Source organism: Trichosurus vulpecula, chromosome X (assembly GCF_011100635.1).
Source record: "Trichosurus vulpecula isolate mTriVul1 chromosome X, mTriVul1.pri, whole genome shotgun sequence".
In the NCBI taxonomy this organism is placed as follows: domain Eukaryota; kingdom Metazoa; phylum Chordata; class Mammalia; order Diprotodontia; family Phalangeridae; genus Trichosurus; species Trichosurus vulpecula.
The window spans coordinates 21,252,664-21,267,230 of record NC_050582.1 but is presented as its reverse complement, the minus strand read 5'-3'; the positions used below and the strand labels follow the sequence as shown (position 1 = coordinate 21,267,230).

Genomic DNA, 14,567 nt, shown 5'->3' with positions numbered 1-14,567 from the left:
ATTATTATGTGCATTCATTCTTTTTCATGTGTGCTGGACAAAGATGGAGAAAATCACAAACAACATCATGCTGAATCCATTATGGAGGCTCTTCCAAACCTTTTCTTCTCCCCTCAAATGTCCCATGGCTCCTCTCCCCAACCCTCTCAGGAGACAACTTTGCTTCATATTTTACTGAAAAATGAGGCAATGAATCTATAAGCTTCCTCTTCTCCCTTCTCACTCATGTCATATCTTCCAGATGTCTTCTACCATTATCTTCTCCAGCACCTGTCTTACAAGAAGACATGGTCCTCCTCCTTGCCAAGGAAAATCTTTCTTCCATGCATAGGTAATGTTATTCCATGCTACCTTCACCAGCAGATTGCCCCCTCTACCATTCCCACTCTCTAACTTATCTTCAATCTCTCTTTGTCTACTGGCTGCTTCCCTACTACCTAAAAACCCACCCATGACCCCCTCATCCTTAAAAACCCCTCACTTGCTGCATCCATCCCTACTACTTACTATCCCATAACTTCCTTCCAATTCATAGATAAATTCATTGACATCTGAAACTCAAAAAATCCAGTTACCTTTCCGCATAAACTCTCACTCCATCCTTACTTTCTTATTACTTTCTTCTCTAGGCTTCAAACCTAAGAGTTGTCTTTGACTCTTCACTCTCTCACTTCTACTCCCCCCCACTATCCAAACTGATGACAAGTCCTATTGATTCTACCTTTGTAACATTGTTTGTATATGGCCCTTCCCTCCCCTGATAGTGCTATCACCACTGTGCAGGCTCTCGTCTCCTGACACCAGAACTACTGTGATAGCCTTCTGCGTGGTGTTCCTACCTCAAGTCTGTCCTCTTTCCAGTCCATCTTCCACTCAGCTGCCAAAATGATCTTCCCCAAGTACAAGTTTGTGTCACTCCCCTACTCAATAATCTCCAAGGGCTCCCTATTACCTCTAGGATCAAATATGAAATCTTCTGTTTGGCATTCAAAACACTTCACAATCTGGCTCCCTCCTACCTTTCCAGTCTTCTTATACCTTACTCCCCTCATGTATTCTATGATCCAGTGATATGGGCCTCCTTTCTGCTCTTGGAGCAAGGTACTCTATCTCCTGATTCTGAGCACATTCACTGCTCCCCCATGCCTGGAATTCTCCTCCTCTTCATCTCTGCTTCCTGGTTCAAGTCCCAGCTAAAATCTCATCTTCTATAAGAAGCTTTTCCTGATTCTCCTTAATGCTAGCACCATCTCTCTTTTGATTATCTTCAATTTATCCAGTGCATATCCTGTTTCTATATAGTTGTTTCTATGTTGTCCCCCCATTAGACTGTGAGCTCTTCAAGGGCAGAGGAAATGTCTTGCCTTTCTTTGGATGCTAAGCACTTGGCACAGTGCATGGCACATAGCAGGCACTTAAAAATGCTTGTTGATGGAGTATAGACAAACAATTTCTAATCATAGAGTTATCTAAAAATGTAATGTGACACTCAAGAAGGTATTAAGTTCCCCATCGCTGGAGGTCTTCAAATACAGGTTGATCAATTCCTAGGGCTTTTGTAGAAAAAATTCATTCACTGGGGAGGAGGAAGGAGGCAGGGTAGAGTTGAACTAAGTGGCCTTTTGGTTCCTATCAAATTATGAAGTTATAAGATTCTATGACCTTAGAGAGAATATATTATAAGACCTTAATTTTACAGATGAGGTAAATGAGGTACAGAGAAATTAAATAATTTATCCAAATTTGCACAAACATTGAGTACGGTCATAGAACTAGAATGGAGGTCTTCTGATTCTCAGTCTACCACTGTTTCTATTACATCATCCCAAAAAAAGAAAGGATATGTGGAACTGATAACTTCGTCATGTGGGAAAGGGCTTAGATTTATTCTTTGTGGCTCCACAGAACAAAACTATGCTGAACGTAAGTTAGAGGGAGGGGCCAGAGCCAAGATGGCAGCTGGAAAGCAGGGACTTGCTTAAGCTCTCCCACAGGTCCCTCCAAATACCTGTAAAAATGTCTCTGAACAAATTCTAGAGCTGCAGAACCCATGAAATAACAGAGGGAAGCAGGGATCCAGCCCAGGAAAGCCTGCATGGTCACTGGGTAGGGTCTATCGCACGGAGATGGGAGTGGAGCGGAGCCCAGTGTGGGCCGCACCACAACCAACCAGACCAGGACCTGGGCGGAACAGGCAGTAGGCCCCTGAATCATTGAGCTGTGGCAGTAACCAGACTTCTCAACCCCAAAATGCTAAAGACAACAGCGCAGGTTAGTGGGAAAAACTGCTGGATAAGAGTGAGAGTAGTGCATGGTTGGCCCCTGGCCCGGGGCACAGAAGTGGTGCAGCTGTGGAGCTGCTTCCAGAGCTCCAGCTACTGTTGCTTCCAGGCCCAGGCCCACCCAGTGGGAGGAATTAAGTGGCGGATCAGAGCAGGAGTGCAGAGCCTGCTTGGATCTGCATCACAGTGGTTCTTGGGGGAGGAGGAGTGCTGATGTGGCAGAGCTTGCTGTGTAGAAGTAGCTCTGAAACCAGCAGCACAGCCCCTAAAGCTTGGGACAAAGCACTCTCTACTCTACAAGCAGTCATACCTTGACAGAAAGCTCAAGGGTCAAGTAGTTTGCTGGGAACATGACCAGGCAGCGAAAACGGTCTGAGATTCAGACTCAGACTTTGGAATCTTTTTTTTTTTTTTTTTTGGTGACAAAGAAGACCAAAACATACAGCCAGAAGAAGTTAACAAAGTCAAAGAGCCTACATCAAAAGCCTCCAAGAAAAATATGAACTGGTCTCAGTCCATGGAAGAGCTCAAAAAGGATTTGAAAAAGCAAGTAAGAGAAGGAGAGGAAAAATTGGGAAGAGAAATAAGAGTGATACAAGAAAATCACGAAAAACAAATCAACGATTTGCTAAAGAAGACCCAAAAAATACTGAAGAAAATAACACCTTAAAAATAGACTAACTCAAATGGCAAAAGAGCTCCAAAAAGCCAATGAGGAGAAGAATGCCTTGAAAGGCAGAATTAGCCAAGTGGAAAAGGAGGTCCAAAAGACCAATGAAGAAAATACCACCTTAAAAATTAGATTGGAGCAAGTGGAAGCTAGTGACTTTATGAGAAATCAAGATATTATAAAACAGAACCAAAGGAATGAAAAAATGAGAGACAATGTGAAATATCTCATTGGAAAAACCACTGACCTGGAAAATAGATCCAGGAGAGATAATGTGAAAATTATGGGACTACCTGAAAGTCATGATCAAAAAAAGAGCCTAGATATTATCTTTCAACAAATTATCAAGAAAAACTGTCCTGATATTCTAGAGCCAGAGGGTAAAATAGAAATTGAAAGAATCCACTGATCACATCCTGAAAAAGATCCCAAAAAGAAAACTCCTAGGAATATTGTCTCCAAATTCCAGAGCTCCCAGATCAAGGAGAAAATGCTGCAAGCAGCCAGAAAGAAACAATTTGAATATTGTGGAAACACAATCAGGATAACACAAGATCTAGCAGCTTCCCCATTAAGGGACTGAAGGGCTTGGAATATGATATTCTGGAGGTCAATGGAGCTAGGATTAAAACCAAGAATCACCTACCTAGCAAAACTGAGTATCATGCTCCAAGGCAAAATATGGATTTTCAATAAAATAGAGGACTTTCAAGCATTCTTGATGAAAAAACCAGAGTTGAACAGAAAATCTGACTTTCAAACACAAGAATCAAGAGAAGCATGAAAAGGTAAACAAGAAAGAGAAATCATAAGGGACTTACTAAAGTGGAACTGTTTTGCTTACATTTCTACATGGAAAGATCATGTGTGTAATTCATGAGCCTTTCTCAGTATTAGGGTAGTTGAATGGAATATACATAGACAGAGGGAACAGGGTAAGTTAAATATGAAGGGATGATATCTAAAAAAATAAAATAAAATTAAGGGATGAGAAAGGAATACATTGAGTGAGGGAGAAAGGGAGAGATAGAATGGGGTAAATTATCTCACATAAAAGTGGCAAGAAAAAGCAGTTTGTTGGAAGGGAAGAGGGGGCAGGGGAGGGGGAATGAATGAATCTTGCTCTCATCGGATTTGACTTGAGAAGGGAATAACATACACACTCAGTTGGGTATCTTACCCCACATGAAAGCAGGAGGAAGGGGATAAAAAGTGGGGTATGATAGAAGGGAGGGCAGATGGGGGGGGGAGAAATAATCAAAAGCAAACATTTTTGAGAAGGGACAGGGTCAAGGGAGAAAATTGAATAAAAGGGGACAGGATAGGAGGGAGGGAAGTATAGTTAGTCTTTCACAACATGACTCTTTATAGCAGTGTTTTGCATAATGATACATGTGTGGCCTATGTTGAATTGCTTGCCTTCTTAGGGAGAGTGGGTGGGGAAGGAAGAGGGGAGAGAATTTGGAACTCAAAGTTTTAAAAACAGATGCTCAAAAAAAAGTTGTTTTTGCATGCAACTGGGAAATAAGATATACAGGCAATGGGGGGAGGGGAGAAATGGGGAGAAAATTTGTAACTCAAAATCTTGTGGAAATCAATGCTGAAAACTAAAAAATATCAAATAATAAAGTATGGAATTCAAAAAAAATAAGTTAGAGGGAGGTAGATTTTAGGTTAATATAAAGAACTTCCCAACATTTAGGGTTGCCTCTTAAGATGAGTGAGCCCTTTTTTCACTTTTCAAGGGGAGATGCCTTGTAGAGGGATTAAAATATCTAGTAGGAGTGGAATTAAATGACTCTTGAATTTTTTTAATCCTTAAGACGGATTCTTTGATTAAATGAAGCCAAAAACTTTTAGAAATAATTTCCTAACATTTCAAGTAAAGGAAAGGATAATTTAAAAAACATAATAATTTTAATTTTTGTAGTCACCTAAACCCAACAATTTGTGAGTAATAATTAATCAAGGGCAGTATTTATTGCCATTGGGTTTGCAAAGGATTGAGTCTGTGTTTTATTACAGTTTGACCTTGATGAATCCATTTTAGTAGTCCTAAGGGCAATTTCACATTTTTATGATGAGGCACCTAATGTTAGGGAGAATCAGAACTAAAAGTCTTGTCTCCTCTGCATATTTTCTGTGGTTCTTTAATTCCTTTTTATGCTTCTATTGACTCCTATGTTTGTATATAAATTTTCTACTCAGCTCTTGTCCTTTCATCAAGAATGCTTGGAAGTTCAATTGGGGAATGGCTGAACAAGTTGTGGTATATGAAGGTAATAGAATACTATTGTGCTATAAAAAATGGAGATGATATGGACTTCATAAAAACCTGGAAAAACCTACACGACATAATGCTGAGTGAGTGGAGCAGAGCCAGGAGAACATTATACACAACCACAGATACATGGATTCTGTGAGGACCAACCCTGACAGACTTCGCTCTTCTCAGCAACACAAGGTATAAAGACAACCCCAAAGGACTCACGATGGAGAGTGCTATCTACATCCAGAGAAAGAACTATGAAGTATGAATGCAGATTGAGGCACACTTCATGCTAGCCTTCCCCCCACCGCCTTTTTTTTCTTTTTCTCTCTTTTGTTTTTGTTTTTGGGTTGGTTTTTTTTTTGGTCCTGTTTCTTCGTTCGCATGATTCATTTCTTTGATCACAGTTCTTCTCCATAACTTGACTAGTGTGTAAATTAATTCAATGTGAAGTTAAACGTGGAAGCTATATGGGATTCCATGCCGTCTTGGAGAGGGAAGCGGGGGAGGGAGGGAAGAAAATTTGGAACGCAAAATTATGTAGAACCGAGTGTTGTAAACTAAAAATAAAAAAAAAAAAGAATGCTTGGAAGTCCTGTTATTGTTAAAGGTCCATTTCTTCCCCTGTAGAATTATAGACAGTTTTGCTGGATTACTGTTGGTTTTGAGCCTAGATCTTTTGCTTCTGAAATATCATATTCCAAATTCTTTGCTCTTTTTTTTCTCTGCTCCTTTAATGTGGTGGCTCCTAAATCTTGTGCAGGGTAAAGGAACAGGTACCATCTGGTACTGAGTTGCTCATTAACCAGTTCCTGCTCAGACTGAGTGGGGAGATGGAGATCTCTAAATCCATAGGGATCCTACCATTTGGAGGTTTTTCTTTCAGGAAATGTAAATTTTTTATTTCAATTTCTACTTTGCCTTCTGGTTCTAAGAGGTCTGGGAAGTTTTCTTTTATGACATCTTGAAACATGATGCTCTTTTTAAAGTCACAACTTTCATGTCTACGTTCCTCTCTTTTTTTATCATGGCTTTTAGGTAGCCTAATGATTCTTATAATATCTCTCCTCCATGTATTTTCTAGGTTAGTTGCTTCTGGTCTGAGATATCTCATTTTTCAGTCTTTTGACATTTAAAAAATGTTTCTTGATGTCTCATGGAGTCATTAGTACTTATATGTTTCACTCTAATTTTCGGAAAGTTATACATTCTTGGGCAAGGTTTTGTACCTTTTGTTCCAAGCTATTTTTTTAAAATTTATTTATTTAATTTATTTAATATATTTAGTTTTCAGCATTGATTTTCACAACAGTTTGAATTACAAATTTTCTCCCCATTTCTACCCTCCCCCCACTCCAAGATGGCACATATTCTGGTTGCCCCATTCCCCAGTCAGCCCTCCCTTCTTTCACCCCACTCCCCTCCCATCCCCTTTTCCCTTCCTTTCTTGTAAGGTAAGATAAATTTCTACGCCCCATTGCCTGTGTATCTTATTTCCTAGTTGCATGCAAAAAACTTTTCTTTTTGTTTTTGAACATCTGTTTTTAAAACTTTGAGTTCCAAATTCTCTCCCCTCTTCCCTTCCTACCCACCCTCTCTAAGAAGTCAAGCAATTTAACATAGGCCACATGTGTATCATTATGTAAAACCCTTCCACAATACTCACGTTGTTAAAGACTAACTATATTTTGCTCCTTCCTAACCTATCCCCCTTTATTGAATTTTCTCCCTTGACCCTGTCCCTTTTCGAAAGTGTTTGTTTTTGATTACCTCCTCCCCCATCTGCCCTCCCTTCTATCATGCCCCCTTTTTTATCTTCTTCCTCCTTCTTTCCTGTGGGGTAAGATACCCAATTGAGGGTGTATGGTATTCCCTCCTCAGGTCAAATCTGATGAGAGCAACATTTACTCATTCCCCCTCACCTGCCTCCTCTTCCCTTCCTACAGAACTGCTTTTTCTTGCCACTTTTATGTGAGATAATTTACCCCATTCTATCTCTCCCTTTCTCCCTCTCTCAATATATTCCTCTCTCATCCCTTAATTTGATTTTATTTTTTTTAGATATCATCCCTTCATATTCAACTCACCCTGTGCCCTCTGTCTATATATATACATATATATAGATATATAGATATAGATATAGATAAATACATATATATCACATATGTATATATATAATATATATATATATATATATATATATATATATATATATATATATATATATACACACACATACATATTCCCTTCAGCTACCCTAATACTGAGGAGAAAGGTCTCATGAATCATACACATCATCTTTCCATGTAGGAATATAAACAAAACAGTTCAACTTTAGCAAGTCCCTTGCAATTTCTTTTTTTTGTTCTTTTTCTTGATTACCTTTTCATGCTTCTCTTACTTCTTATGTTTGAAAGTCAAATTTTCTATTTAGCTCTGGTCTTTTCACTGAGAAAGCTTGAAAGTCCTCTATTTTATTGAAAGTCCATATTTTGCCTTGGAGCATAGTACTCAGTTTTGCTGGGTAGCTGATTCTTGGTTTTAATCCTAGCTCCACTGACCTCCGGAATATCGTATTCCAAGCCCTTCGATCTCTTAACGTAGAAGCTGCTAGGTCTTGTGTTATTCTGATTGTGTTTCCACAATACTCAAATTGTTTCTTGTTCCAAGCTCTTAATTCTTTTTCCTTATCTTCCTTCCATAGCTCACTTCTTTTCCAATTTTTTTTCTTCTGCCACTCTCATTTTTTTTTTTGTTTTATTTTTGGAGGGGAGAAGGGAAGGCAATCGGGGTTAAGTGACTTGCCCAAGGTCACAGCTAGTAAGTGTGTCAAGTGTCTGAGGCCAGATTTGAACTCAAGTCCTCCTGACTCCAGGGCCGCTGCTCTATTCACTGTGCCACCTAGCTGCCCATCTCATTTATTTTTTAAATTATTTTTTAGCTTAACAAAATCTCTTGCTTTAATTCTTCCAGGAATTCTTATTGGCTTTTGTTTCCCAGCTATATTTTTATTTGAGGTTTTGCATGTAGATATTTTTGAGTCACTGTTTCTTTTGGGTTTGTGTCTTAATCTTCTCTGTTGTCATAATAGCTCTTTATAGTAAGATTTGAGCTATTATTATGGTGGGATTCTTTTTTTTTTTTTTTTGCTCATTGTTTCAGCCTACTTCTTGCCTTTGGACTTTATGTTAGTTTTGGGCTCTACACACGTGATGGGGATGTCTGGCCTAGATTCTGTTGCTTTCACAACTCAGGTTGGAGGCCTGAAAAATCCCAGTGATCCCATTATGATGTGATGGGGAAGAAGTCTACTTGCAGCCCTCCTGGACCGAGCTCTGCAAGTTCCTAACCCAGTTTTGGGTCTATCAGCTTATCTTGGTTGGTAGTTTAAGTAGACTGCTGCTAGATTCAGCTACTATTAGCCCACTAGGATGTTCTGCAAGTTCAGAGTGAACTACAGGCTACTCCCTTGGTCTGGGATCTTTGCCCTGATTAACCCAATGTAGGCTTTCATCTAGGCTGGAAGCTAGAAATGAGTCCCGGCTCTGTTCCTAGATCAGAATCACACAGCTACTGTTTGCTTCCAAACCTGTTCCTTTAGAATATACAGCTAGGGCTCATCAGCGATCACTTCTCTCTACCATTCCTATTTGGAGGTCTCCTCCTTCTGACTCAGTCTGATCAGAAACCGGATAATGTGCAAGTGATCTACTAAATGGTACCTGTCCCTGCACCCTGCAGTATTTTAGGGATTCCCACATGTCAAAATCCTACTCATTATTTGAGCTCAAATACCACCTTCTCCATGAAACCTTCCTTGATGCCCTCCAACTGAATGTGATTTCTCCATATTATGAAACCCTGTAACACTGTACGTATTTTACAGCACTGAACTATAATACAATACATTGAAGTAACTAAAGGGAAGAACATGAGATTTGTTTTTGGGTCAATCTGGTTCAAAAGATTGTTTGAATTGTTATATTTTAATCAAAAAGCCTAATATGGTTGGGAATTTAAATCATAAGACTTACATGGGAGTCTAAACTAGTGTGCATTCTATTACGAACAAATAAGTACTAGTTCCTCATTTGGTAATATCAACTTTTTTGTTCCTTCCCCATTAACATCTAGACTGAGCAGTATACCTCAAAAGGCATCATAAGACACAAAAACAAAGTGTCAAAATGAAGAGTGGTATTTGAAAAAACAACAAACTAAAAATAAAGTTCAATTCTGGAACATGTACATAAGAGAATTGGAGGGAAGATTTTCTGTCCTTAGGCAGGTCACTCCACTACTTTTATGGCATTAACACTGTAGATCTTCCCCATGACATCCTTTATTGTAATACTGTTTACAATGGAAGAAAGTCTATAACTGTACTAGAAGGAATGAGCACTAGATGTCACTTGTGTCAACAGAGTTACCAGTTTTTGTTTCCTCCATTCCATCTACTGCCAAAAACGATAGATTTAAAAGAAAACAAAAGCATGATAAGGTGTCTGGAGTGAGACAGGGGAAAATATGAAGCTCTTCTTTCATCATGTGGAAAAGAAAAACTAAAGGATGTTAGGAAGTGTCTAAGATTTGTTGTTTTAAAATAATAGTCTGAAGTTAAAATAATTCCTCAAGGTGGCTTTGTATCTGTTAAAATAACATTTTAAGATAATTACTGTGGTCAGTACAATGCCTCACTTAAATATTAAATATAGACATTAAATATTAACAGAGTTTTAAAATAATTATTTTACCTTTACTAGATGTGGTGCATCTTGCCTGTTGAGCTGATAATGGGGTAGCTGGTCCCTACAGGCTATCCATGAGTGTTTTAATACTTGTTCAGCAGTATACCGTTGATGTGGGTCTACGTGAAGCATATGGGATAGCAAATCCTAAATAAAAAGGAAAAAAATTTAGTTGAACCAAACATGAAATAAATAAAAGATATCATTTCATATTTTTCTTAAATATAAACATTTGTAGTTTTATAATTTCTCTTTGGACATTAGCTTAATGGAATTGCACATATATGGAAAACAGTGAAATGGTAAAAGAGACAACTTCCTGAAATATATCAATTCTGGCTATTCCCATTAACTAGGAAAAGCCACATGTGTGAAGTTGCAATGTGGTAAGTAAAGGGGAAGGAAAAGTAATTCTCAGAAAATGGCTATTAAGCAGCAACCACCTACCCTGAAACATGATAAATGATGAAGGAGAAAGTAACTATAGAACTATACTATTACTATGACTCCAAAAGTAAATGCCTAAAACATTTGGAAATAGGGGAGAAGAAGGGTTCCATGTGGCTAATTTCGTTGATAATTGGATTTTACTGTATGAAACACTTAAGAAAGCAATAAAAGCAAATATCTAAATCTAGTATTTACTCTTAATCACCATTATAATGTTTGAACTGCTGCAGCGCTAAGTTCTTTTATTACAGCTACTGTGAAAGCCCTTAACTTCAATATCTCACATTAACTTATAATACTGTTATATATTGTTACATTATATGTTACCTCTATATTCTTTTACCTTTCATATGTATATTACATATATATCACATCAATTATGATTACTCTTAATTTCAACATGACAGTAAAATGTATATGAATATCGTCTGGACCAGTGATTCCATAAGCTTGAGGAACTCCCAGTGTGGGGACTCCTTCAAATCCTCATCAATTCACGTGTGATTTATAAGATTTTACCCAGGTCTTCCTGACTCAAGGCCAGGCCTATATTAACACTAAGCCATACAGCCTCCCATATTCATTACAGACACAGTAAAATGATATTTGATTTTTGAAAATGAGATAATACTATTTTTAAAACCCCATAAACTCTTCTCAGATTCAAAATGAATGAACTTTTCAAGTTGTAGTACATTCCCTCTCTTCTCTCCACTTCTCTTGGTGGTGACGGTGGTGGGGTGTCTGGTATCAATTCAGATTTACAGAAAACTGTTATAATAACAAATTGTAAAAGTAGGAAGAACAGGATAATTATGGAAAGACACTGAAATGCCAGGTAAAAGCAGCAATGTGGAAGAAAAATAAAATGAAAACAGGATATTACATATAACAGAACTGAATGCAGAATGTGACATACAATGGAGCCAATTGCAAAATGTCAAAATTGATTTTCACTGAATCACTATCATTAGAAAAGCTCTCTCTGATCACAGAATACTTAAACCTTTAAATCAACTACATAGATAATAAAAGACCCAGACCTCCAGCCTGCTGCTGTTTATACTTGACCAATTGCTTTTTCCTCTATATTTAAGATAGAGGTAAGGGTGAAGGAAAAAGGTTTGAGAGAGAACACAGAAGGCAGTCAGGCTTTTGTAAAATGTAGACCATAGTGCTATACCATGAATTCTACCCTTTATATTGGAAAATATCCATCAGGGTCAGTTAGATAAGGAAAATATTTCCAGTCAAAAAAGTGAAGGGAGAAAATAAGGCAAAGACAAGCAGTTTGGTTTTAGCCCAGTCCTGAAGATGGGGCACTAAAATTTTAGAATGTTAGAGCTAAAAGAATTTAGAGAATATCTAGTCTAAAACCCTCATTTGACAAATGGGAAAATGAGGTCCAGAGAAGGGGAGAAACTTAACAAGGTGATACAGCTAGTTGGTAAAAAAAAAATCAAGATAGCCTCAAGTCTCAGCTTCTAGTCCTGTGCTCTATATCCCAGTGTACAAAAATGAGAAATCTACTCTGGTTCGCATTGGACTTGGGTCACCCTGATCCTAAAGGACCCCAAGGCAACTAAATCTAGTTCTAAAATTGCTCTTAGGGCTCTGACTGTTTGTTTTTGGGTAGGATCACAAAATAAGGGCTATAGAAGGGACCTTGGCACTAATTGAAACCATTCTACAGATGAGGAAACAGAGGCCATCTGCCACTTTCTCCTCCTTTACTTGTCTCACATAATGAAATGGCCTTACTCCTTATCAAGGCTAATCCCTCTACTTGTTTAAACAATCCCATTCCATCCCATTTCCTCCAACAGATTGCCCCCACTGTCATTCCCACTCTTTCACTTATTTTCAATCTCTCCCTAATAGCTCCTTCCCTACCGCCCACAAACATGCTCATGTCTTTCCCATCCTGAAAAACCCATCACTCAATCTTTCATCCCCGCTATCTATCATCCTTTATCTCTTCTACCTTTTATGACTAAACTCCATGAAAAGGCCTTCTACAAAGGTGCCTCCACTTTCTCTCCTCTCAGTCTCTTCTTAACCCCTTACAATCTGGCTTCTGACCTTACCATTCCACTAAAACTGCTCTCTCCACAGTTACTAGTGATCTCTTAGTTGACAAATCCAATGTCCTTTTCTCAATGGTTATTCTCCTTAACTTCTCTGCAGCCTTTGACACTGCTGACCAACCTCTCTCTCTTGATACTCTCTTCTCTCTATGTTTTCAGGACATTACTCTCTCCTGACTCTCCTCCTACGTATTTGACCACCTTCTCTCTGACTCTGCTGGATCTTCCTTCGGATTACACCCTCTAAATAGTAGATGTCCCTCAGGGTTCTGTCCTGGGTCCTCTTCTCTTCTTCCTCTATACAAGTTCACAGGTGATCCACTTGATCAGCTCCCATGGATTTAATTATCATCTCTATGCTGATGCTTCTCAAATCTACCTATCCCATCCCAGTCTTTCTTCTTACCTCCAACCTCACATTTCCAACTGTCTTTCAGACATCTTAAACTAGTTATGTCCCAAAACAGAATTCATTACCTTTCCCTCTAAACCCTCCCCCACCTCCTACCTTTTCTATTATTAGAGTGTTAAACCATCCTCCCAGTCCCTCCGGCTCACAACCCAGGAGTCATTAGGAACTCTTTGCTATCTCTTATCCCACCATATCCATTCTGTTGCCAAGGCCTGTCAATTAGCTCTTTGCAACATCTCTTGAACATGGCCCCTTTTCTCCTCTGACACTGCTACCATCCTGGTATAAGCCCTTATCACCTCATACCTATTGCAGTAGTCACTGGTGGATCTACCTACCTCCAGTCTCTCCCCACTCCAGTCAATGCTTCATTCCGCCACTAAAGTGATTTCCCTAAAATGCAGGTCTGATCCTGTCACACACACCTCCACCCCACTCAATGAACTCCAGTGGCTTCTTATCACTTCCAGGATCAAATACAAAATTCTCAGGCATTCAAAGCCCTTTATAACCTAGCCCCCTCCTATCTTTCCAGTCTTCTTACACCTTATTCCCCATTATGTACTCTTGGATCCAGTGACACTGGCCTCCTGGCTATTTCATCTCTCAGCTCTGGGCATTCTCTCTGGCTATCCCTCCTCTACTCTGAGTACTGACCTGCCTGGCTTCCTTTAAGTCTCAACTAAAATTACTCCTATAGGAAGTCTCACCCAACCCTTCTTAATTCTCTCTGCTAATTATTTCCTATTTATCCTGTTTATATATAGGCTATATATATGTATATGTGTGTGTATATAGTTTATGTATAAGATAGACATTTTGGATATCTTGTATATAACTTGCTTTCTATATATTTGTTTGCCAGTCCTGAATTTCCACCCCCCCATTAGATTGTGAACTCGAGGGCAGGGTTTTGTGCCTCTTTGTGTATTCACAGTGCTTAGCAGACTGCCTGGTATACAGGAGGCACTTAAAAAATGTTGACTGATTAAGTGACTTGCACAAAGTCATAAATCTACTAAGGCAGGATTTGAGCCCGAGTCTTCCCTACTCCAAGTACAATACTCTATCCACTATACCACATTACATCGGGATAGATCTGGATGGTTTCAACATATCTGTAACGGAAATAGATCCCTGAGCCTAACTAAGAGTTGGAAACTGAATGAAAACAAAAAGCCCAAATCTAATAGGAACCTGTCAGAAACAAACCAGGGTTTGAGGGTAGGGCAACTGAGTGTGCAGTCAACTTACAGAATTTTCCTTATTACCCTAAAAGTAGTCTTATGGTGTTAACAACTGGTATACGTGTTTTCATTCAAATGTCTGCCAGTATTTGACATAATACTCATTAAACTTGATAAGCAATGGTAAACACTTATTGTTCTCTGTTTAAAAGTACTGATCACTTAGTACTTATTCAGAGAATACTACCATCACCCCAAGAGGTTTTTCTTCAGGTTTCCGAACAGGAAAGAATATCTGGCTTCATTGAATGAAGAAACTAAGAATAGTTAACGCAGAAAGTCAAAATTTGGTTGGGTTTCTAGGATTAATGTACTTTTCTAAGTGTCCCACAGGAGCCTTGGTAGACAATGAACAGTCATAAAAGCTAGTCAATTAATATCTGGAAATGAGGATTGATTTTT

General features: G+C 38.7%; 1 protein-coding gene across 3 annotated transcripts in view; it reads right to left on the bottom strand.

The window, feature by feature from the left end:
* The window catches only part of RPS6KA6 (ribosomal protein S6 kinase A6), a 124,886-nt gene that overhangs the window by 38,659 nt on the left and 71,660 nt on the right, over positions 1 to 14,567 (bottom strand). For all 3 annotated transcript variants that reach the window (XR_005009226.1, XM_036739986.1, XM_036739987.1), the window contains one exon: positions 9,976 to 10,116. Coding sequence is in view for 2 of the 3 variants with exons in the window: in XM_036739986.1 (XP_036595881.1) it covers positions 9,976 to 10,116 (141 nt within the window). In the remaining variant the exon portion in view is untranslated. The remainder of the gene's footprint in view (positions 1 to 9,975; positions 10,117 to 14,567) is intronic.